The sequence below is a fragment of the Poromitra crassiceps genome (assembly GCF_964638095.1).
Source record: "Poromitra crassiceps genome assembly, chromosome: 9".
Classification (NCBI taxonomy): domain Eukaryota; kingdom Metazoa; phylum Chordata; class Actinopteri; order Beryciformes; family Melamphaidae; genus Poromitra; species Poromitra crassiceps.
The window spans coordinates 18731197-18757470 of NC_139630.1; the positions used below are offsets into that span (position 1 = coordinate 18731197).

Consider the following 26274-nt stretch of genomic DNA (forward strand, 5'->3'; position numbering starts at 1 on the left):
ACATAGCCTAGCGATGCCAGCCTTCTAAAATAAATGTTTGGTAACGTGTCAGAGTTGTAGGGTTAACGTTAGGTGAATCAGTGAATGAGTTGCCCCGCATTCCGCAAAGTAACATTGCAGATGTCCGTATTTGTGAAATTGGTGTCTAACATTAATGTTAATGTCCCGGGCACAGAAAACTGCGGGCTCATGATCGTAACGTTATTAATAGAACACATGTTAACACGTTGTCAATCTATATTAACATGAATTGAAACTCACTCACATCGAATTCTTTGTAATGTTTACAGACGGTGTTCTGCTTTCGGTGTCCCTTTTATTGACAATTAGGAAGGGAAGCGCTCTATCAAACCATTTTTTATTGTATTGATGACGTCTCTATCACGATATATATTGCTATCATTTTATCACCCAGCCCTACAAGGTTCCATAACGTTACTTTTATTTGATTGCTCTTCTGAGTGAAGCAGCCAAATCGTTTTGGGCCTCTCCGCTCCCAAGCGTTGCATCAGGCCTGCAACTGGGGGTTTATTTTAAGTTTTAATATCTGCTGGCTTTTGGTGTGTGTGTGCGCGTGCTTGGTGAGAGTGGGCCCACTGAGTTTTGGTGTGACTTAAGTTACATTTGAATTGTTGGTGTGTCACTTGAAGAGTATTTTGTTGTTTATTGAATTATTGAAAGCAAAGCAAACTAATCTAAAAAAGCTTGAATATTATTTCATTTGTTTATATTTTATTTTTACATTTTACAAAAGTAAATAATCAAATCTCATCTATTTTTAAAACTGATTCCAGTGTGATGTTTGCTGGTTGAATTCCTTTTGTTACCGGTACTGACATATAGGAGGGAGATATTCGTGTCACTTTATAAAAGGTGATACACTTATTTTATTGCAATATTTTATTGTTTAGAGGATCCAGTAATATAGCCTCATATTTTGAGTTACAGTTAATTAGTGGTGAATATAGTGACTCGAGACAAAGATAAGTTCATAGGTAAAAGAGAAACAAGATAACATTACCTATATATTATTGATTTATTGATTTAAAGAATTCAGGGCCCTTCCCTGATTACATAGGCATTAGCTGGGCTACAAGAATATTATCTTTGATGATGGAAACATGGACATTTAATAACCTTGAATATGAATGAGTTTCCAGACAGCATCAGTCATAACTGCTGTTAGACATATTCCTCATCTTCTCAGTGTAAAAGAGAAAATGTGTTTCTCTTAGCTTTCTAGCAGACATTGCCTCTCCATGCTAGGGATGTTCATCAATTATCAATAATCGATAATTGATCGTTGAGGAATGAATTCGATCACGTGGATTTTATTTTTATTTTTTTTGCGGACTAGGTTTAGGTGGAATTCATTCCTCCTCGCCCCACTCCATTGCACAGCCTCACTAACGTGAGGTGGAGCTTCATATAGTCTCTAGTTTTCTGGCTGGGCGGGGGCCTTTGTGCAGTGAGGCTGTTATATGACACTTCGTCCACTTCTCTCCTAATTTTCAACAAAGTGTGAGTAAGGGCCTAGTAGCAGCAGTCAGCATGGACTCAGCTAGCCTTTATGGCTGTGGTTGTCAACATTACCGCGGGTTTGACTCCCCTGTCAGCTAAGCTGGAAGACACCGATTGCCTTACATCATGTAACCTGACATGTTTGTTTACCTGGCCACAGCGCTAGTGTCTGATATTCTTACTACACAGCGGCATCTCCATTATAGCTGGCCGAGAACGTTATTACCAGACCAGAGTAAAAAAAAAATATATATATTATTATTATTATTATTATTACGCTATCGATAATTGATCGTTAATTTTCCCGAATTTCGATTATGGAAATTGTTCAAAATGAACATCCCTACTCCATACCTGAGAGTCCAGTCTCCAGTGTGACAGAGAAAATGTGTGCGACTCTCAGCCTTCTAGCATACGGTGCCTCTCCATACCTGAGAGTCTCCAGTCTCCAGTGTGGATCCTCCAGTCCAGCAGAGAGCAGCTTCACTCCTGAGGCTCCTAAATGATTGTAGCTCAGGTCCAGCTCTCTCAGATGGGAGGGGTTGGAGCTCAGAGCTGAGGCCAGAGAAGCACAGCCTTCCTCTGTGACCAGACACCCTGACAGCCTAGACATCACACACACACGCACACACATACACGCACACGCACACACACAAACGTGTGCACGTGCACACACACACACACACACACACACACACACACACACACACACACACACATAGCATATTGTTGTATTTTCTTCAGTGATGTATAGTTTGTAATGCTGGGTGATGAAACAATATTAATAATGATCTCAGTTCGATTTCAAAATAAAAGCAGCTTGATCATTTTCAGTAATATTGCTCACAGCAGAGTTTCTCTCTTAAAATATAATTTTGGTCATTTTCAGCCTGGACCTAGTTTTCTAGTTCTACTCATGAAGCTTTTTATGGATTCAACATTTCATCACTTCCTTCACTGTAGAGTTTGACGTAACTTCAGTTAAATCAATATTCGACTTAGTTTCAATGGTGGTCTGCAAAAACACTTCACATGGCGGGAATTTGACATGTGACATGCAGGGTTATTATACAACATGTAGTTCCGACCAAGCAATCTGATTGGTCAAGGACCATTCTCAAATGAGCATAACAGCACACCTAACCGTTCTCGAATCGTTCATTTGAGAACGCCCTCATCACTATAATATCACTCCACCGGCCGGTCTGTTTAGCAGAGAACAGCAGCTGCCAAAATTCTGCAGGCTATATTGCTTGTAACCCCACAGAATTTCTAGCCCATAAACAAACTAATAACTTGACCAATAAGTATGTAACTCACAAAATAAAACTAACTAATATCTTCATCTGATGTAGAATGCATAGGACATGTAACTGGTTTGTTAAACTCGCATTCCAGGAATATTGTATTTACCGCACTGCTCCTAAAGTTAACGTAAGTGGCTCGCACCAGAGCACCTGGTTGTCCCAGAACCCACTCGCTTAGCGCCAGCACTCACTCGATTTGGGGGTGGAACATGCCAGGATTGGCCAACGCCAACTCCAGTGCCCAGAACTGTCAAATCAAATCATCGACAGACACGCTATGGCCCGCCTCTCAACCCTCTTTCATCTCAGACAGGCCATGGGCCCTATTCTCCCACAAGCCTTCGGCGCTAAAACGGGCCTTAAACGCAAAAAAACGTGCCTTGCGCCTGTTTTGGGACGATATCAATATGGCTTTACGCTGCCAAATGCGCTTTAGGCCGAATGGGCGTGGCGCAGTCCCAGAATGGGCCAAAGTGGGCGTGTCGGCGCTAAATACCGGCGTACTGCTATCTTCCGACCTGGCGTTAATTTAGCGCCTTGCGCCTTTGAAAAGCAGGCCTATTCAGTGGGCCAGTTGCGCGGAGCGCTCCCCTCTGGCTCTCTCCCTCCCCTCTGGCTCTCTCCTCTTTCACCCTTCTCTGTGTCACCTCTCTCCCTCTCTCCTCAGTCTGACAGGCACAATACCGACTGTCTCTGACCCCCTCGCTCAGAGTCCCATAGAAAAAATAAGCTGTAACTTCACTGCAATGTGAATGTCCCAACATGCATTGTGCCTCTCCATTTCGCTACTAAATAGCAACCAAATGAGCCGAAAACCTATATTAAGGGACAATCTAAATAATGTGTAATGGTAAGACAACCTCCAATTGTAGAACATTTCAATATTGGACCAAATAAAACATCGAAATGAAAACACCACCCTATGTGAAACATATATGTCCTACTGGGGCTATAAATATCCCTTGTCGATTTAACGTGATTTAGATAAGTGACAGCGGAACGCGCTTCGGAAGCTTCTACTGTCATCTGCTATACTGTGATGTCCGCTCCAATAACTTGGCCCTACTCCACATTTAGTTTTACAATAAAAACACATTTATGCAATGACTTTACATAATGTAGGCTATATTTATGTGCATCATCCTTCCTGCAGCAGGCGAGAGAAAATGATATCTTTCTGGACAAACTTTCACTAATCTAATAGGCTATATTTTTCTAGCTGATGCGTTTAGAACATTATTTTCACTTTGATCTTGCTATAGTGTAGCGTTTTTACATGCTTGCAGTATTTAAACTGCAGTTATATTGGTTTGAGAAGCATCATAATATGGAATAATAGCCGATATATGGAGACAGACGGGATGAAGGGAGGTGGGGGGGGGGGGGGGGGGATCAGAGGCTTGGGTTTCGTCTGGTTTTGCTGGACCACTGGAATGGAGCTTAAAAGGCAAGCATGCGATTCGTTTATTGCACTTATCCAATGAACTGACGGTGCATAATTTTACGCTTAAAAGGCGTGGTTGTAATGGTTGAGGCTGCGTCTAGCGCCAAGACCAAGATATCAAGTGTGCTGGTCCACGCCCACTGATTTGCGCTGCGCCAGGCGCTCGGCCTAGAAACAGCGCCGATGCAACGATAGGGACCCATATTTTCATTCTGATATGTTACCGTCCTAACCTGTACCCTGTACTACGAAGCTGTCTTAACAGACCCGCGATATGTCACTTTGATCTGGTTTGACTGAACAGGATCAAAGCTATCTAGTTTAACGATACTACAACGCTGGTTTTCTACTCGATAACTGAAGCTGGGTTTATCTGGGATCTGCCTGTGCACGCGCACGTTTTTCGCTCGTGCACAGGCACGCGTCCGCGCGAAAGAGGTGCGCTAGCCAATCACATTATGAACAGCTGAGTTGATCCACGCCCACACCCATTTCCTCATTCAATGAAAGCGCAGTGGGATCAGAGATTTTTGCGTATTTAATGTAGCCTATGGCAGAATGAAAATCCGCGTTGGATATAGTCTGCGGAAGGACTGTCTAAAGCTGCCGCTTGTATTCACATCAGTCATTTGATTTACTTTGATCAGCGATTTCTGTCTCCTACAACAGCTTTGTGCGAGTGTAAATGTACATTAAATGTGTAATCTCAGTCTATAAATTTCCACAATCTGTAAGCCTATTTAGACCATAGATTTAGAAAGCATGCTCAATGAATAATGATCTCTATCACTCATTATGTGTGTGTGGTTGCACTGATCGAATAATTCATATATAGGCTATAATAATGATATCCTAATATAAAAGAGAAAACTGCTGGACTGAATTGAGACGATGCGGGCATACATTTCATTGATAAAAACTAGCCTATTTTTGCTCATATATTGGCATACAGCCTACAGGACACAGTTCCAGCTGAAACATGCAAGAAGCCTGCATATTTAGTATTGGGGCTATCCCATATTTATCCCATATCTATATATTATATGTATAGGCTTTTCTGGCATGTAGGAGAATATCACCCTCACTCATGATATGCGCTGCGGTGATTAATAGTGATCATATTTCTCCAGGCATCGTTGAGCTGTTAAGACATAAAGTGGTAAGTATGCTTAATTTAATTATGTAACCTACAGAGCCACGAATGTTTTTCTTGTTCTATTCTCAGTTGACTGCAATCTATTTTTCATATGGCGATCTTATATGAATGGTGAGTGACTCCAGAGAGCCGATTATATGGGTCGGGACCAGGTTAGCTTTGCAGCATGAGTTGCCATGGTGATTAGAAGTTAACTTGCTTTGTAGTACGGCTAAACCAGGGTTAAACCTGAAGTTACCTCGCTAAACCACTAATCTTGCTTTGTAGTACAGGCTACTGATGTTGCCAGATGAAAACAGCAGCTTGTTTGTTTATCTCTTCTTCTAACCATTCGTCAACAGTAAGTCCGCCAATTAAATTAAAATTAACAACAAAACAATCAATTTAGCATCAACGCTGTAAGCTAGATGCTGCTTTCTGCACAGGTGTTTGTTACAGTTAACTTATGTGATGAGCATATCAGCTGGCTGACGTCTAGCTGACTCAACGGGGACTATTTCTTGTCTCGTACTAACACTCTGCAAAAAGTTTGTTATTTTGAGAGCAAATTGCCCCAAAATATGAACACCTTTTGTTTATATTGTATTTTGTTGGTATGGGTTAACGCAATATTACACTCCAGGGTGTGCTTTACTGTCATTAGTTGCACGACAGTGATGCGTACGGCCGCATCACTGTCGTGCAACTAATGACAGTAAAGCACACCCTCTCATGTAATATTGCTTAAATATGGCACTTTTATAAGTTTAGAAGAAAAAAATTTAGATAGTAAAAGTAACCATTTAGATTACCCTTGTGTGCTCATTTTATCAAAAAAATATTTAGGAACCTGATTTTCAATTTCTGAGATATGGAGAACCAGGGGCCTGTACTACAAAGCAAGATTAGTGGTTTAGCGAGGTAACTTCAGGTTTAAACCTGGTTTGGCCGTACTACAAAGCAAGTTAACTTCTTACCGACATATATTTCCATAGCAACTTATGCTTCACACTTAACCTGGTCCGCAGCAGGTTAAGTTGCAAGGATAAGATTATACCTTAAATACACCGCCCACGAACCAATCAAATCAGCAGTTTGGAAAAATGGCCAACCCCTTTCTGGACGAGGAAGGAGCACGAATTGTAATGTTGAATTAACCAAGGACTAAAGCCTTGCACTTGTTGCAGGCTACATTTTAATTAAGCCCTACTTACCACTTTGGAATATGTTTTTATATATTCATTTTTGTGCTCTCAAGTAGCCTAGATACGTTGTTTGACCCCGCTGATCGATTGCAGCTGAATAGTGAGTGAAGACATATCACTAAACCGGCATAAAAAGGTTACATAAACGTCTCCAAAGAGCACGGTGCCGTGTGCGCAACGGAGCTGAGACTGACGTTGGGTTGGAATTGAAATGGTCATACAGCCTACTACATCTAAGCAATTTAATATGGGATCACCTGCACACAGGCGATCCCATATTAAGATGATTCATATCTAGGCTACTCCTGCATTTTGCAGCTGCAACTCTGTTGCTTTTGGCCTGTATGATTCGATTGAACTTCATATTTCCAGCATCATTAGCTATATGAAATCTGGAGATATGCGACTCACTCTGCTGACAATATGTGACCACAAAATAGACTATTTTTTATAAATGAAATCTATGCCCGCACGTACCGTGTCGATTCAGTTCAGAAGCATTTATTTTATTTTATTATCATTCTTTTTTTTATTGATTAGCCTATAGGAATTATTCAATCAGTGCGACTAAACACATTGATTTTATTTTATTTTATTTTATTTTATTTTATTTTATTTGACGGTTACAAATTGAAATACAATATACTGAACAAAGTACAGACACGGATCATTATTATTCATTGAGCCTAAATGGTCTATAGCTACATACGGATTTTGGACTGAGATAGATTACACATTGCTTCCACAAAAGACTGTAGATAGAGAGCTGTAGATAGCCTACGAAACCGCTCTTCAAATAAATTACTGGTGTGGATAAAAGTGGTCACTTTAGACAGTCATTCGGGAACAGTATATCCAACGCAGATTTTTATTTGCGGTTTCAATAAATGAGGAAATAGGCGTGTCTGGCGCTGTCGGAGTTGGAGCAGTCCATATTGCACTCTGATTGGCAGTTGTTGAAAACCACGCCTCTTTTGCGGGCACGAGCTCCAGTGCACGGGCATTTTCATGTGCACGCGCTGTCAGCTTGATTAGAAAAACCTGGTTCGAGTTAACGAGTGCCAATCGACGTTCGTAGTACAAGTTAACTACAATCGAGCTGATCTGGTTTAGACAAACCAGATCAAGGGACAGATCCTAGATCTTCTAATACAACATTCGTAGTACAGGCCTCAGGAGTAGTCAGTCACCTCAGCTGCCAGAAGCCGGGAAACATAACGTCATACCAGTGAGAAAACGACCAAATGAATTGATGTGTGCAGCTCTGTGGTGAATAGCCAATGTCTCCATAAAATTAAAATTATGATTTATTTCCTTTTGGAAGATAAATATTCTCACATATGAAATCTAAAGCCTTGTAGTTAAAAATCACTGTTTCCCCAATGGAGTTTTGTGGATGGTGCTGCTAGCTACACTGTCACTTGTTAGCTCAGCCTGTTTCGAGGTGAGATGGTGCTTGTTTGTGGGTTAGGATTGATGATTGTTGTGTTGATCATTCATTGTTGATCATAAATGTGTTACATATCATTTGTAGATCTTCCTCACCTGTTACAAATTATGTGTATCTACAGTAAAGTGTAAACAATTCACCGTGCATAAATGTGCTACATATTATCTGTAGATCTTCCACACCTGTTACAAATGATTAGCATATACAGAGCAGAACATATACAGTAGGAAATTATTTGTATTGCAACACTACACTGCAGTAATACAATTTGAAATTATTAAATTGCTGTGCAAACTTTTGTGGGAAAATTTTAAGTATCTACTGTACGGTAAAACCTGTAAACATTAAAGTGACAGCAGAACAATGTGTACTTTCAACAAAGTAGTAGCCTAACATAATAAAATAAAAGAAGAAAATAGATTCACATTCTGCAATAAAATCAAACAAAGGTCTGACTTGCGTGAGGACATGAAACATTTGATCATGACTCATGTACTCATGAATAACATTTCACCTTTTCACCAGCTAGATCGCTGCTAGATGATGTCACTAGGTTGACTGTACAGTACAGTACAGTATGGTACAAGCTAGTTAAGTGTTGGTAGCAAGGATTTTGAATTCTACAGGCTCACAGTTATCTACAAATGGTATGCAACACATTTATGTGTGATGAATTCTTTACACTTTAGATTAGTGTAGTCATAGACTGAATTTCAATCATGGAAGACCAAATAAGGCATTACTAGAGCACCCCATGCTGTCATAACCCTCAGCCCAAATGACGTCACTAAATGACGTCACCATCTCCGACGTCACCTTCTCTATGACGTCACCTTTGCAGTGTGACGTCAGTTGCCCAAATGACATCAGTTATGACATCATAAATGCCCTTCTCCCAAATGACATCAGTTATGACATCATAAATGACATCAGTTATGACATCATAAATGACATCAGTTATGACATCATAAATGCCCTTCTCCTGGTACTATATAAAGCCCCCATCACCACAGCTTAAATCACACTTGTGCAGTCATCACTCACCTTGTGTCAGCATCACGCATTCATCCAGCATCTCCAGAGCAAAAAGCTTCATTCAGTCCATCATCATGTCTGAGTCTGAAGACGAGTAGCAGAGGGTCAACTCCGCCGTGGACGCCTTCCTCCAGAGCACGATCAACGCCCCGGCCAGCCCCGGGCAAATCTCCAATCCCCAGGCTCCATCTTCGGGCATCACAAGGGATGCTCGTCTCACCAGGGGCCGCAGCCGCAAAAGGAGATCCAGCGCCACGGAGGTCCAAGTCGTCTCGCCCGGATCTCAGTCCGCGTAGCACTCCGGAGGCCGTGGCCGCGGCAAAAGAGCCAAGAAGTCCACCTCCAAGAAAGGCCCAGCGAAACGCACCAAAACCGCCGGCTCCTCGGCGGACGCTACGAGGCTTCCAGCCCCTCCAGGCCTCCAAGATCCCCTGAGCGCAACGATTTCATCACTGGTCGGGTCCCTCATCGATGCCCGGCTGGGGACACTCGGGAGCCCCACGCTCCCCACAGCAGCAGCCCAATCAGCACCGCCCCAGGTTTCAGGCTTGTATCCCCCCTTTTCAGCCGGCATCTCTTCCGGCGGCCGCACTCATTGCAGGCCGGGTGCCAATCCCCGAGCAACTCTGCCCTGTTGCATACGGCCGATTCCCTCTCCCGTGTCCAATCGGGTATTATCAAACATGCATTTAGTCCCTGGTTTCAGTCAACGTTGCGGCATTGCTGCTGCACTAATTTCAGGCCGGGTGCCAATAGCAACTCTGTCCCTGTTGCATACGGCCGCATCCCTCTCCCGTGTCCAATCGGGTTTTTAACAACATGCCTCTAGTCCCAGTTTCCAGTCAACTTTTTCTTTTTCATAGCATGTTTCCTCTCTTATGCATCCAATCCATCGATCCAATCCCAGTCATTTAGATAAAGTATAACCCTTGTAAACTTTTCCGGCCTATGCTGAGTAGCGCGCTAGCTACCTGGCTAGCCACCGGCCTTCCATGCTATACTGCACATGCGCGTGGCTGGTTTAGTGTTGCCAAAGATGCGCATTGCAAATGCAAGATGCGACACTATTAGGTCGGTCCGTCTCCCGTTGCATGCTTTCAGGCAAAATGGCGATAATCATCAGTTCTGCTGTTGCCTGTCCTTCAGGCCAAAAAAATGGCTTCTTGTTCAATTTAATTCAATGTTCTTTCTATCTGTCACAGCTGCATGTGGTTCTGGCTTCAGCATTCGCTTGAATTAAGTTTTTTGGGGGGTATTCTAGAGGTGAATGGTTGCAGAAAAGAGGCACCATGAGTTCCCTACTTTCTCCCAGTAGGGAATCGATCTTCCTCTACGAGATTTACTCTGGTATTGCAAATGCATACGAAGCTACAGTCTCGATCATAAACAAAAGGTGCTCCTCCCAGTCCACCATGGCTTTAATGTGCAGTGCAGCATCACCCGGCTTTCGTTATGCATAACTTGTCAGGTCAGCAGAGCTCATTCCCCGGTCACGGCGCAGTAGATTCAGCAGAGCATATCCCTGGTCACAGCACAGTGGCTACAGCAGAGCATATCCCGGCAGCGTTGCCAGACGTACGATAATTATCGTTTTTGTACGATAATTTTGACCTCTGTACGACGTACGATCAATAATCCCCAAATCCCCCAAATGTACGATAATTTCATCATTTCGTGACACTTAGACGAATCCTACGTCTATCACTCTATCTGTTTATACAATCATCTCTTCAAACAACATATTTGCAGCTAATACGTGCAGGGTGTTTTGTTGTTGTTGCAACGCAGGCTGAGATCACAGTGTTGAAAAATCATGCCAAGTCCAAAAAGCAGCCTGTGATCAGCCGCAGCCCCCCTGACATAGGCGCGCCGAAGGCCCACCGCGCTGGGGAGGGGGCGTACGATCATTTCACTCCGAAAACGATAATTTTGACCCTCTGGTACGATAATTCAACATTTGCCATCTGGCAACACTGTATCCCGGTCACAGCAGTGGCTCAGCAGAGCATATCCCTGGTCACAGCACAGTGGCTTCAGCAGAGCTCCTCCCCGGTCACAGCACAGTGGCTTCAGCAAAGCATATCCCTGGTCACAGCACAGTGGCTTCAGCAGAGCTCCTCCCTGGTCACAGCACAGTGGCTTCAGCAAAGCATATCCCCGGGCACAGCACAGTGGCTTCAGCAAAGCATACCCCCAGTCACAGCACAGTGGCTTCAGCAAAGCTTATCCCCGGTCACAGCACAGTGGCTTCAGCAAAGCATATTCCCGGTCACAGCACAGTGGCTTCAGCAAAGCATATCCCCGGTCACAGCACAGTGGCTTCAGCAGAGCACCACCTTGCCTCATCCAAACAGTACACGAGAGTCGCCATAGTTCCTGCCTCAATTCAGAGCTTTCCAGGGCGAATCCAGTTTTCCAGTTCCATGCCAAAGGCGTCCCTCTAGCTGGGGAAAAAACCTCTGGGCCCTCATCATCTCTCGAATTCCTGGGCATTAATCTTGACACCAAGCTCATGCAAGCTCTCTCCCCCTCGAGAAATCGTCTCGCATCCGCGAAATAGTCCAGTCCTATTCAGCAGCCAGCCACATTTCAAAACGAAACCTTCTGTCTCTGCTCGGCCACCTGAATTTTGCCATGCACATTATTCCCCAAGGGAGGTCATTCATTTCCAGGCTGCTCGATTTAGCATCTTCAGTCCCCAGCCTCCTTGACTCAGTTACCCCCAATGAGGGATGCCGATCCGATCTCAAATTCTGGGCACACCTCTTAGAAAATTGGAACGGAATCTCATTTTTCTATGACGAAATCGTCTCGTCTGCCGACGACTTAAAACTTTTCACAGATGCAGCACATTCACTGCTCCCCCTCCTGCTGGACGTCAAAACTAATCAAAAAGGTCATGGCACGAAAACCGTGTGTCTCCACAGCCAGTCTCTGCCTCAGCTCAGCCGAGGGTGCGGGTGCAACTCTCCCAAAGTGACAGTACACGACTGTCAAAACAAATGAAAAAGGCCCATAATAGACATAGACACGCAACTTAAAGTCAAATCCAAGGGGAAACGTACTTATTAACAATGGTCAGCCCAAGTGTCAAAATGCACAAATCAGAACGTGCATCTATTAGGAATAGAACAGATAGATAGGAAAACTATGAGAAAAATATCAAGCCAATCTTTGCCTCATACAATTTGGGATAAAGTAAGTGCACAACTAAAGAATATAACAGTATGTCTACTCATTTTTAGACATTTTCATGCTATAATAATATAATGCTAAAGGTTAAATATTGCATCTTTAAGCCATTGCTGGCTATGCTCATGCAGGTTGTTGCGACCTTGGTCATTACTGACCTTAAAAATGCAGGTCATCGCCAACGCGATGGATGGAATTGCATTTTTTTTTTTTTTTTTACAGTGCCCCTGAACGCAACATGCAAGATACCCACTGAATAAGTGTTCAAATGTTCATGTAATTCTGGCCAATACTCACACTTCTGTTATAGCATTTCAGTCTGGAATATGGAATATCTTTCAATAATCTATGATTTAGCTGCTAAATTGTCAAATCGTCTGCTCGCTACCCAGGCACTTATGTATGTACTTAACCTAAGTAACTATCCAGTGTGCACAACATTGTCAGACTAAACTCCGTCTGACACCTACAATCCGCTACAGAAAAATGTATATTGATTGTTTATTAACTAGCCCCTGGCCTTCTATCATTTCACGAAAGTGGCCCCCGGGCAAAGCAAGTTGAGTATCCCTGGATTAGGGGATAGAGAAAGACTTATAAATGACTTGTAAATGATTTACACAATTTATTACAGTTGAGAAATATGTTGTAGTTTGTGCTGCAGTGCTTCTAAGTGCTGACTGCTTCTGTTGGCCTGGAGACACATTGAGTCAATAGCCCCTGTTCACCTGCATGGGAGGAGATTCACTAACAGTTCATAGCTGGTACAGTTATGGTACAGTTACAATGCATATAGCCCCTGTTCACCTGCATGGGAGGAGCTTCACTAACAGGTCATAGCTGGTACAGTTAACATTAGGGATGCACGATATACCGGTATTAGAATCGTACCGCGATACCCTGCCGTTAAAAAGGATACTATACCACGTTAATTTAGTACCGATAAAACATGTCATAGGTTGCGTCAGTGTGCGACCATGGTGTTTGTTAGCGGAGGAGACCTGTGTCTGTGCAGCAGCCCAGCTCGTCTGACTACTGTCTGTGTGTGAGCGTGCTCCCGGCTCGGCCCGCCTCCTCCCCTCTCCCCTCTCTCTCACGGCTCAAATTTCACTCTTCACTCTCTGCAGCCTCCCCCTGACAGAGTGACAGAGCGAAAATGGCTGTGGCTTCTTCTGACTGAGCGTACAAATCTTGTAGAGAAAGCAGATGCACGAAGCGAAATGTGGAAGTATTTTGCTTACGTTGCCGACAGCGAAGGCAAGCCCGGACACATCAAACGAAGCCAGTCTGTAAAAAGTGCTTCAACGCGATGCAGGTGAACGGATAAACATCGAACCAGCCAGGCGATTTCTCTCAGACACGGATCCCAACTTCTTCAAATATTTCAGTTCAAAGACTGGTTAGCGAATGTGGAGGATACAACATGCCCTCTTAAGTCAAACGAGTGTGATTTATTGTGTGACAAGCAAACGTATTTCACCATCGGAGTTTTGACGAGGCAATTAAGGCAATGCATTTGTGCTGCCTATAGGTTACGAGCACAGACAGGTAGTCACGACGGTGTATATAACGTAACTATCAAAGAGATCATAAACTCAATGCAAAAGCCCCATTACCACCATGGCCCTGACTCAAATATGTACTAAATAATTAAATCAAGGCCATAGAGTGTCAATAAAGCCCTGCAGCAATCCAGCAATCCAGCAGCAGCAATCCTGCAGCAATCCCCCATAGTAATATTTACAATAATCCAACTATTAATGTTATAGTAATTAATTGTCAAAAACACACCTACATGTATGAAAAATTACACCACACAATAAACCACTGCCACATATAGCCTATATTTCAGCCTATTTATTGTGCATGCAAATAATAAACATAAATGACCTGAACTGTAAATCTGGCACTTAATGTTGATGAAGCTCAAGCCCAGGATGATTAGCCCACATACAGCACTGAGCACACTACAGTTGATGTGCACTAAAAGTAGATGAACACAAAATGAAATGAATCAATACATGAATCACTAACAGGTCATAGCTGGTACAGTTAACACACAGTAACACTGTATTAGCCCCTGTTCACCTGCATGGGAGGAGCTTCACTAACAGGTCATAGCTGGTACAGTTTGGGTGCAGTTACAATGCATTAGCCCCTGTTCACCTGCATGGGAGGAGCTTCACTAACAGGTCATAGCTGGTACAGTTAACACACAGTAACACTGCTTAGAACACGGCTCTCTTGAATACTCGATTCTGATTGGTCAATGAACAAGATTCACCAGTCATTATTTCTCGACAACCGACCGCTGCTCTGCTGCTGGTTATACTGATTAATCCAGCTGTGTCAACACTCACGACAATGATTAGGCACACCTGGATTAATCAGTTGATAAGAGCCTTTTGTCAGCAGACAGAGACGCAGAACTAATTAGGCCAACCAGTTGCAGCTGTGGTGTCTTGTGTGCCAATTACGAATGAAACCGCTTTGTCGTTGAAAACGCTATTAAAAAATCTATTTGAATAATTATTTTTGTCAGATTATTGAATAATTTAGTTGTAGGCCGTGTTCTAAGCGGGATAATGTATAGTGAGCCGGTGATTACTGGGGAAATAATGACCGACAGGTGAATGATTGAGCCCGACGCGCAGCGGAGGGCTTAATGATTCACCTGAATGATTGAGCCCTCCGCTGCGCGTCGGGCTCAATCATTCACCTGTCGGTCATTATTTCCCCAGTAATCACGAGCTCACTATACATTATCCCTTACATATAGCCCCTGTTCACATGCATGGGAGGAAATTCACGAACAGGTCTTAGCTGGTGCAGTTACGGTACAGTTACACTGCATTAGCCCATGTTCACCTGCATGGGAGGAGCTTCACTAGCAGGTCATAACTGGTACAGTAACACTGATCATAATTATTTTGAGGCTTTTAACAGGCTACCTATGTAATTAATGATACATCAACAAATGATACAGTATATGGATAATTTACTAATGATTTGTTCATCATTTGTTCATGATTAACAAATGTGTATAGTGACGACATACTGATAGACAGAACAGATAGTTGAAATAGAAAAACTGTGAATGACTTACAAGTGATTGATAATGTATCGACTAATTACTTCTAAATCATTCACTAACGATTTGCTCATCATTTGTTCATGGTTAACAAATGTGTATAGAGACATGGTTGGAATATAAAAACTTTGAATTACTTACAAGTGATCCATAATATATTGACTAATTGCTTATTACTCATGTACTAATGGGTTTTTTATGATCATTTGATGATTTACTAAATGTTTATAGATGACTTACAACACATTTGTGATGTTTACATATTTATCTACAAATGTATATTAATGTTTTGTAAATGATTAGTTCATCATTAACTAATAGCTTATAAATGACTTACTACTGAACCTCTATAGCTTATCGTTTGTGATTTTTCTTTTCTTTTTTGATTGAGGACTATAGAGCTCAACGACTGTGATGTCTCCAGCCCCAGAAGAAATTTTGCATTCATTTAAAAAACCAAAATCATGCTTTTCATTTTTTGTTCTTGCTCCAAGTGAAATGTTTTATGGTCACTTACAATCTAGCCTGTCTTGTTGTTAAATATAGTCTAAACTATATTTATTGTTTGTCAACCATACACAATAATATTGACTTTGAAAGTTACTAGGCTTTCTGGCTTTCTGGCTCTGAACCAAAGGCTTCTGTGATGAGCTGAGTGGACTATATTATGTCCCGTTGCTAACTGGTACCCAAGGTTCGTCCTATTTGCTGGAGCAGTGAACAACCTTTCAATTGCATGATAAGCTCATGGGATGGTGATGGTTGTTCCAGGTATTAGTTGGTTGCCCATGTGTTATGAGGGGAACATAGTTATGGCTTATGAAAAACTTAAAATTTTGATGGCAAAACTATAGGAAAATCTAAATTGATGGTCTAATTATTCTTGTTTCTTTGGCATGTGACCATGGTATAAGTGGGTTAATGCACATATAATGTGCACTTAATTATAATGCACTTATAATGGACACCCTGTCATGCATTAACCCTTACATGGATGATCTTCTATCAGTCTCTGAGCTTCACTGCTGTGTATATGAAGCTCGATCAATAAAACTCAAATCCTCATGTTGTGCTCGTAGGAGCTGGTTTGGTTATGAAATATGATTATTAATAATTACGAATTATTAATATTCATAAATGTATTACATTTGACAGAAAATATTGTATTCTCTGTAAGATTCGGGGCACCAGCATGGATAAGGCCACACACCTGTTTAAAAGTCAAGTGAAGTCAAATGACTATTTTAGACACCAAACCAAATTGTCATATCAGTCTCATAATGATATAATGTACATTGTACAGTTAATTGAAGGGTCAAAGTCCGTAAGCTTCTGTCACAGATTTCCACAGATAAAATACCTCATGAATAATAACCAAGATTCATAGAATTATGTAATAAAAATATTTAATCAATCACAATATCAATGGACATTGACTCATTCATGGCCAGTTTAGGACTGCCAATATTTAGCACAGGCCAAAGATTTTCATAATTGTTGGTCATCTTTCAAGACCCACAGTAAATTATCTATTAGCACCAAAGTGATTTGCAATACCTCAAAATGAAGATGTACGTCTCTGGGTTCACCAGGGAAAAAAAAGTGAGCTTTTAGCATGTTCTGTACTCTACTTATAGCCATTTATATACACCCTGTTTTCACCAAAAAGGTCTCCCTGAGAAGATAAACAGGAGAAAAGGCAATTTTTGTAAAGGGCACAATCTCAGGCAGAACTCGCTCTCAATTCTTTTATTTTGAACTGTATTGACATCAGACATGTAAATATTATTCATTATGACACAAATGACAAAAAAAAAAAATATATATATATATATATATATATACACATGAAGTGCTTTTTTTTTTACATTCAACAAAACAGTTTACTCAGTGTGAGTGAGTGTGCAGACAGACACACAGACAGACAGACAGACAGACACACCGACAGACAGACAGACAGACAGACAGACAGACAGACACACACACACACACACACGATCCCCCTTTTATCTTCGTTACGTTGTTTCCGGGTCTGAGTACTGTGCTGGCGTCTGCTGCTGTGACTGCCGCTTCTGCCTTGTTAGCTGTTCGTGTGTTTATTTTGTTTTGTTCTGGTCCACCCGTCCTCGTCCATGTCTCCCTGTCCTATCCTCCCTGCTATTTGATCGTTCCCGTTTTCCCCTCGGCTATTCAACACGTCCTCACCGCCCTCTGGATTACCCGTCAAACTGATCGATCATTTCCTCATTCCTCCGATGATCAAACACATCTCTGGATTACTTTCTCCCGTTTTCTCCCGGCTGGCACACAGGAAGGCGACCAGCTCGTGCAGCGCGCCGAGGGGCGTTTCAATGGCGTTTCTCCTGTCTGCACAAGGAAGCGTTTATCCGTTTTCTGTTTTTCCTCCTGCTCAATTTCAAAACAACAGCTGCGGTATGTGTTTGTTCACGTGTTGTCGGCTTGTCTTAGATGTCAGGGACCTGATACCATGTCACAGGCTGGGAAAGTGTTTGAACTACGCGCTGCACTAATAAAAACAAAAACACGTCAAACACGTCTTTGGCGTGGATGGCTATTTCTGATAACACGTCAAAGACGTCTTTGGCGGTGAATGAGTTAACACAATGATTAAAATATCAGTTCATCACATCTATTCTACAACTAATATTCTACCACGTCTATAGCTAATAACTAATATGAATAATCATATCAATTGTGTGTGTGTGTGTGTGTGTGTGTGCAGTGATTTAAGTCTGCAGGTCTGGCGGAAGCAGGCTTGAATGTGTGTGTGGGTGTGTGAGTATGTGGGTCAGTGGCGTGCCGTCCATTAGGCGAACTAGGCAAATGCTAGGGGCGCTTGAGGCGTTAGGGGCGCCAGAGAGGGTAAAATTTTTTTTTTTTTTTACAAATACTTTTTCATGATAATAGGCCTACTATTTTTTTACAATAGTAGACAAAAATAAGAAGAACAACGTCTTAAGTCTTTAAATAATAGTGAAATCATTTTTCTAATTCTGGCTTTCTGGCTGCCCGGGCTGCAGCACTTTCACCATGGTCCCTAATCCATACCACCCCACCCACTGCGCGGCCGCGCCCCCTTCTACCTGCTCGGAGCTTTTTCCCAGAGTGGGGGAAGGGAGCTGGAAGGTGGGTGTTGAGGGTACTGCAGTACCCCCTGGTGGCAAGAAATGGATTTTCGAAATTGTTGGATTTGGCTGTCTTGTGTTTATACCACCAACAAGATGCATTAAAAAACAGTTTGTGCTTCCCAGCTCTAATCTTATTTCATACACTCTCTCTTCAAAAGTGTTTGATTTTCATCATAATCTGGTTTTCCATATGTTGTGCTCGTTATTTGGGTGAATTTAGTTAGGTAAAATAAAATATTAATAATCCGAAAATTATTAATATTTCATAAAATTATTAAAATATTAAAATATGTAATCCTGGATAAGGATTAACCTAGGGGCACCACCTGCAGTTGCAGGACCTAATCTGAATCACCTTTAGTCTTATCTGAAGTGGGGGAGTTCTTAATCCTTAGGCAAAAGTTCACCACAATTATCACAAAATCACTCTGAAACAGTTGAATTCTAAAAAAAGTTGACACTATTTATTATATATAAAATAAAGAAGAGGTATTGGCAATACAGTCAATGAATTTCAGTTATAACAAAGTTACATTCTAAAACACTTCACTGCAATTGGAGGGAAGCGTGAGGTGATTATATTTCTCTGCATGAAAAGTGTAAGGCACCGGATGGACACTAGAGGGAGGCAGAGTGTGTGTGTGTGTGTGTGTGTGTGCGTGGGTGAGTGGTTGGGAAACTATACCGATCTCGACCTAAAATGGCCGACCTGGAGTGGTAGGCCGACACAAGATGGATGACAAAGGGGTGTGTGTTCGACACAAGATGGAGGGCAGCCTATGTGTGTGTTTTTATAGGGAAAGGGTTCGTGCACGCGCTTCCGCACGTGCCCGTGGGGAAGAACTAATGCTGTCTAGATGGAAAAGGGCCGCGAGGTACTCGCTTCACCACGGCTAGGGTTTAACCGACGTTTAACTGGTGAAATGAGTTCCCCTCGGCTCATAGACTATCTTAGACCCGCTTCAGCGGCTCGGTGAATAGTTAAATAGCTAGCGTGTAAACACTCGGATTCAGTAATGCATGTATGAGCACAATTACAATCAGACCCAACAGTCACAGATTCATTTACAGTATCATATCAGTCAATCATGTATATCTATGGATATATATCATCTAACTCTAAACAATTCTAAGCCCGGACTTGACTGATCAATTCAGTCTTACTTGGCTTGCGCGCTCAGTTCTGCACACGCGGGTGCAGTGGTTTGTTATGGTCGGTCTCGCAAGGTTCCTCCGGCGTGGAGGGGGGATGCTCGTGTAGCGGGCGTCCGCTGTCCCGGGAAGGAAGGAGAGGAGGGTTGAGAGCAGGCAGTCGAACTCAGCTGGCCACACTGGGTTTTTGGATCTGCTGTCGTCTCAGTGGAGGAAAGGGGGATCTCACAGCTTGCTTCTCCGGGTTGAAGGCACTCGCCTGGTCGAGGCGATGCGGGTCGGGTTCAGGGTATCAAAGCTAGCTTAGCTCTGATGTAGTCTCGTCAGGCCTGGTGGTGGTCTGGCTGCTCAGCTGCGAGGAGGGGGGAAGGGCGGTTCCTCTCGAGTTGAACCGCACGTCCTGTTGTAGCGAGAGGCCACTTAGAACTTCAGGAGGACCTGTCTGCAGCTGGAGCTGCGTAGGAACTGAAGATTTTGGGGCTTCAAGCCTGTATATAATGTGAGGTGCAGGGTGTGTCTTTGTTGTATTTGAGACACTCTGATTGGCTCACCTTATCTCACTTACAGACAGGAGAGTTGGCTGTCCTTTTGTCAATCTTCGATAACAAAGGAATGGCCCGCTTCCCTGCCGTTTTAGCATGGGTGTATGAACTCAAATGGCCGGGTGCTTGGAATGTGGGGGTTTGTGTCTCTCACTGTGCCTCCACAAACAGTTAGTTTTCACTCAAATGTCTTTCATTCAATGTCAGTGTTCATTCAACATGTCTTTCATTCACTGTCAGTGTTCATCAAAATGTCTGGCCCAACACATAATAATAATAATAATAATAAGTTCAGTGTTTATGCCTGTGTTTCTGTCTGTTGTAGTGTAAAACGACTAAAGGGAGAGCAGGTGCTTACATGAAAGTGAGTGAGAAAAGGAGAAGATACTGAATAATGACATCACAACAGTATAATCCTAATGTTAATTTAAAATTAAATATTCTTCTAAATATGGATGAAAGTCCAAAAAACATAAAATTTTCTTCGGCGCTGCCCTCGCGGGCAGCACCGAGAGACCCTTCCTTACAGCACCCCCTACCTAAAAGTACTTCCAGCGCCACTGGGGAAGGGCGATTCTGAGCCTGCACTGCAGTGCTGGATTAGCTGCGATATAATTTTTATTATATTTTCTTTGGGGGAGGGGGGAGGGGGGGGCACCAGCAAAAATCTTGCCTAGGGCACCAACTTGGTCAGGCACGCCACTGATGTGGGTGTTAATTAGCGTTTGTGTGTGTGTGTGTGTGTGTGTGTGTGTGTGTGTGTGTGTGTGTCAGGGAGAGCGGAGGGGAGGAGAGAAGAGGAGAGGTGGAGAAGGGTGTCTCTGTGATGTAATCACGGGATTGGTTGAGAGGCGGTCTGGTCATGTGAAGACTGCCTCCTTCTCAAAATGGCGGTTTTGCCAATTTTGGTGAAGGATAGCGAGAGGGAGAGGACAAGGGAGAGAGAGAACACGCTGATGGCATCAACTTCTCACAGATCTCTAACAGTCAACATACATGAAACTGTAATCAACATACATGATAATGCATTTTAACCCCTAACTCTGCCCAGAACCAATAACCATGAACTCTCACACGGATTCACTCGGTTAAGTGAATCGTTCCATTTGTTGGGAAGGCTGCTCTGCTGTGGGTTTGGGCGCGATGAGGAGGAGGTTTGAGGTTGGCTGAGTCGATGTTGGGGCTGACGTGCAGTGCTCTCTGTCGGTTGCATCGCCACGGTCTGTCTTTTGGCGTTTTTCCCCCCTTACGTGTGATGCGCTTGGAGGGGAAACGCAGTGTTGTTGAGGAGGCACGGTGGCTCAGTGGTAGAGCTGTCGCCTCACAGTCAGAAGGTCCTGAGTTCGATTCTCGCCTGGGACACTGTGGGCGCTGTGGTTGTGTTCCCCCCCATATCCTCAGTGCCTACTGCCCAGGTGGGGTATCTCGTCGTAAGGGCCTTTCTCTCTGTGTGGAGTTTGCATGTTCTCCCGGTGCTCCCCCAGGGGGTTCCTCCGTATATAACCCCCCCACTAAAAACATGCAGAAGATCAGATCGTCATCGTCATCCGACCAGTGACGACAACATCCAAAGTTGGTCCCCGGGCGCTGTACGAGAAAGCGACCACTGCTCCTGGCCTGCCCCCTGGAGGAAAGGACATGCCTGGATAGGTTAAATGCAGAGGACACTTTTCACCGGCCACCGTCAGCAGGAGTGTATTGTGGCCGCATGCATGTGTTGTGGTGTTCGTGTGACAATAAAAGACGGGCTTGTCCCATTACGAGATAGTTTTTGGTAACCCTTTATTTTACAGGTACTCTAGTTACATATGAACTATTTGTAATTACACATGAACACCAAATGTAATTACACAGTAATTACCAATAGTTATAAATTATGTTCATATGTAGTTACATTGTAACAGACCTGTAAAATGGAGTGAGTCTGTTCAACTGTAGTTCATATGTAGTTACATTGTAACAGACCTGTAAAATGGAGTGAGTCTGTTCAACTGTAGTTCATATGTAGTTACATTGTAACAGACCTGTAAAATGGAGTGAGTCTGTTCAACTGTAGTTCATGTGTAGTTACATTGTAACGGACCTGTAAAATGGAGTGAGTCTGTTCAACTGTAGTTCATATGTAGTTACATGGTAACAGACCTGTAAAGTGGAGTGAGTCTATTCAACTGTAGTTCATATGTAGTTACATGGTACCGGACCTGTAAAGTGGAGTGAGTCTATTTAACTGTAGGTCATATGTAGTTACATGGTACCGGACCCTGTAAAGAAGCTCTGGCCTGGGACAGAGATTGCTAAAACCCAGTGGTGGATTCGAACCACTAAACTTCAGATTGCAAAGCAAGCGGCTTTAACCACTCAGCCACGAGGGCTTTCCATCTTTCTTAGTGGAGTTTGGGAGGATAACTGTATGTCAGTCACATGTAGTTTGTCACTTCCTAGCTTTATTATAAGCATAGACTTGGGGGGAAATGTTGATACTTTGTTAGTTGTAGCTTGAAAGACAGGCAATATTGATTAATGTGAATGCATTTCTGCAGTGTGACTGTGCCAGCCCCCCCCCCTCCCCCCCATGAGCTGTAAATGGCTCGTGGGGCTATTTACACCACAATTCAGAAAATTATTAGAATTATTTTTTTTATTTAAAATCTTTAAATATAACTAAATGTTTCTAGAGCACAGTTCATACAATTTATTTAGCAAATAGGGGGGAGTTCCCCCCTTATGCGGATTAGGGGATTTATAGACTTTGGGGGGTGGGGGGGGGGGTTGGGGGGCTGGGCTGGGTATAGACTTTGGGGAGAGATGATCCGGGGGTCTGGTGACCAAAGGAGTCTTTGAGGGGCTTCGACTGGGTCCCCAACAAATTGAGAAATTGAGAAATTGATGGGGAAATGACTCATTTACAATAAGCTAACAATTAGAATGTAGAAGAATGGCTATTTTGATTATAGTTTCACTGTTACCTCTATATCTACAATACTTTTATTAGAATTTTTGTATGGGAATTCTGGACAAAATCATACCTACAACTAAATAAAGTATCAATATTTTCCCCCAAGTCTCTGTGTATAATAACAAAGCTATGAAGTGACAGCAACTACATCTGACTGACATACAGTTATCCTCTTAAACTCCACCATGAAATTTGGAAAGCCCTCGTGGCTGAGTGGTTAAAGCCGCCTGCTTTGCAATCAGAAGTTCAGTGGTTCGAATCCACCACTGGGTTTTAGCAATCTCTGTCCCAGCCGGGAGCTTATTTACAGGTCCAGGTCTGGTACCATGTAACTACATATGACCTACAGTTGAACAGACTCACTCCACTTTACAGGTCCGGTCCGGTACCATGTAACTACATATGACCTACAGTCGAACAGACTCACTCCACTTTACAGGTCTGTTACAATGTAACTACATATGAACTACAGTTGAACAGACTCACTCCATTTTACAGGTCTGTTACAATGTAACTACATATGAACTTCATTTATAACTATTGGTAATTACTGTGTAATTACATTTGGTGTTCATGTGTAATTACAAATAGTTCATATGTAACTAGGGTACCTGTAAAATAAAGGGTTACCTAGTTTTTTTACGAGAGACGGGGGGGGGGGACGGGCTTGTCCCGTTACGAGAGGAAAGGCTGTGTTGCTGGCTCTTCCTAGTCTGCTGAGCGGTCTGCTCGCGGTACGTTCTTGTTGTCGGGTTTGCAGTTCAGCTGGGCGTCTCTGGGCAAGGAGAGCTGCTGCTCTACGCACGAGTTTGAAAGCACAGGAAGGGCTTTTCCTTGCGATTTATAACAACTAACCAACTTGACCTAAACTGAGATTAAGTAGAGCTATCTCATTTACGCATGCTATTTACTAGGGGTGTCACGATACACTAATTTCACGATACGATACGATACACGATATTGGGTTCACGATAACGATATGATACGATATTCTAACAATATTCTTTTTAACAAAAGTAAATAATTTTTATGTATTTATTCATCATTCATCATTTATTTAACCATGTGAGTCCCGTTGAAATCGAAACCTCTTTTCAAGGGAGCCCTGGGAAAATACTGGAAAAATACTCTTTCATTTGAAATACACAAAATACAAAACAAATGCTGTTTTTGGAAATTGTTATTATAATAACTATAAAACAACATGGAAGATAATGCTTCTCTTGCAATAGAATGTGTCACACTGTCACAAACTAAATGTTTGTTGCATGGTGAAAGAAAAATAAAGGATACAATCTATTTCTTAAATAACTCATGCTCAATGGTCCCTAAACTTATGTAATCTCATGTACCCCTTGAGCTGTTTTGCCATGCCAGTAGTAGTCTACCCCCTCACTCATGCGTGTTGATTCTGCTAAATTTGTTCTATTATTATTCAGGAGCAATTTTTATTTTTATTTTTTTACGATATAAATTTTTTCTGGATACGCATATCGTGACGTTTCGATATCGCGATATATCGTGCAACGAAATATCGTGACACCCCTACTATTTACTCACTATAGTCTATCTCTGCCTCTGATGCTGGTTGTTGGGCCTGAGTCCCTTCTGAGGCCTCATCTGTTGCAGGCCTGGTTTCAGAGAGGGTGCAGAGAGCGGGATAGGGGACGCGCTGCTTCCTGGCCCCTCCAGCCAGCTCGGTTCGACTGCATGCAAAAGCTTGAGACTGAATGCAAACTAGTTTTTCAACAGTTTTAAGGAAATCACATATTAAAATGAGCATGGCGTGGTGGGCCAATCACAGCATTCTGTGAGCTGGAATGTGCCCACCAGAGTTGGGGGTAACGCGTTACAAAGTAACGCGTTACTGTAATCAGATTACTTTTGTCGGTAACGAGTAGTGTAAGGCACTACTGTACCTAAGTGCAGTAATCACATTACAGTTACTAATCCAACGCTTACCTCGTTACATGCGTACTAGCAAGATAAGTATAGAGAGAAAAGATCTCCATTTTAACAGCAGATCCTGTGTCCCATCAGACGGGTCATTTAACTGCACAGCAGAATCAATCATGGTGCCAATATTTCAACTTTGTATTAGCATGCAGAACAGCACTATTAGTCGACACATAACTTATCAGATAACTATCATGCATATAGAACAATAAATCATTTTAACCTCCAAAACACATTGACAAACAAACAATTGACACAAAAACACAGTAGCTACCCCCAGGGCATGCTGGGAACTCCGCCCACTTTCCTCTTCCACGGGTTACATTTCCCAGAAGGCTTTGCATAACTTTTTACACTCTGTTTTACAATTAAATCAGGCTAAAGAGTGTTAGATATAAATAATATGTATTTTAACACAACATGCAATTCTGGAATATCTGAATATTGGACAAAATTAAATTAAATTAAATGTAAACGTAAACCATAAGAGAAACCCACATACAGCGATGGGGTCTGTAAATACCCCGTGTAAATACAACGTGTTCTAGGGAAGTGGGCGCAGTGCGTATGTTCCATAATAGTCTGCCAGCAATCTGCCAAAAAGCGCAGTCTTCTACAACAAGTTTTTGTTGCGCGGAAGGACAAGAATGTGAAACTGCAAACGCCCTGGACAGAAGCAGCTAGCTATCGTAGCCTACGACATAAACCTCTCAAAGCATCTGCAGTGGAAACATACTAACACAGAGCTGGTTGCAGACCCAAGCTGAGTCGCCTGCCTCGACCCCAAGCAAGCAGCAAAAGCTTTCTTTTCACCAGGTAACATCAAAATCAGAGATGGACAGGCGTGTTGCCTCCTCCTACATGGTAGAGGAAATGTTGCCAGTTTCAACAGTAGAATGAAATCGCCATTTTTCAGAAACATATTGAGCAAAATACAGATGGCAGGGAACGGACAGCCACCATCAGACAGGAAAAGTTTTGCAACCTACCTTATTACAATAGAGATTGTGCTAATATATGGGCATATATACAGTATGTAAGGATTAATGTTGTATTGTTAACTGGCAAATTACGTGACAATGCATCTCAGGCGATGTTACGGAGTAACGCAAAAGTAATGTAACGAGTAGTGTAACAAA

At 42.6% G+C, this 26274-nt stretch overlaps 1 protein-coding gene across 1 annotated transcript in view; it reads right to left on the reverse strand.

The window, feature by feature from the left end:
- The window catches only part of LOC310781920 (protein NLRC3-like), a 201963-nt gene that overhangs the window by 27727 nt on the left and 147962 nt on the right, over nt 1-26274 (reverse strand). Inside the window, exon 11 of the mRNA XM_083642563.1 lies at nt 1953-2126. Coding sequence (XP_083498689.1) covers nt 1953-2126 — 174 coding nt within the window. The remainder of the gene's footprint in view (nt 1-1952; nt 2127-26274) is intronic.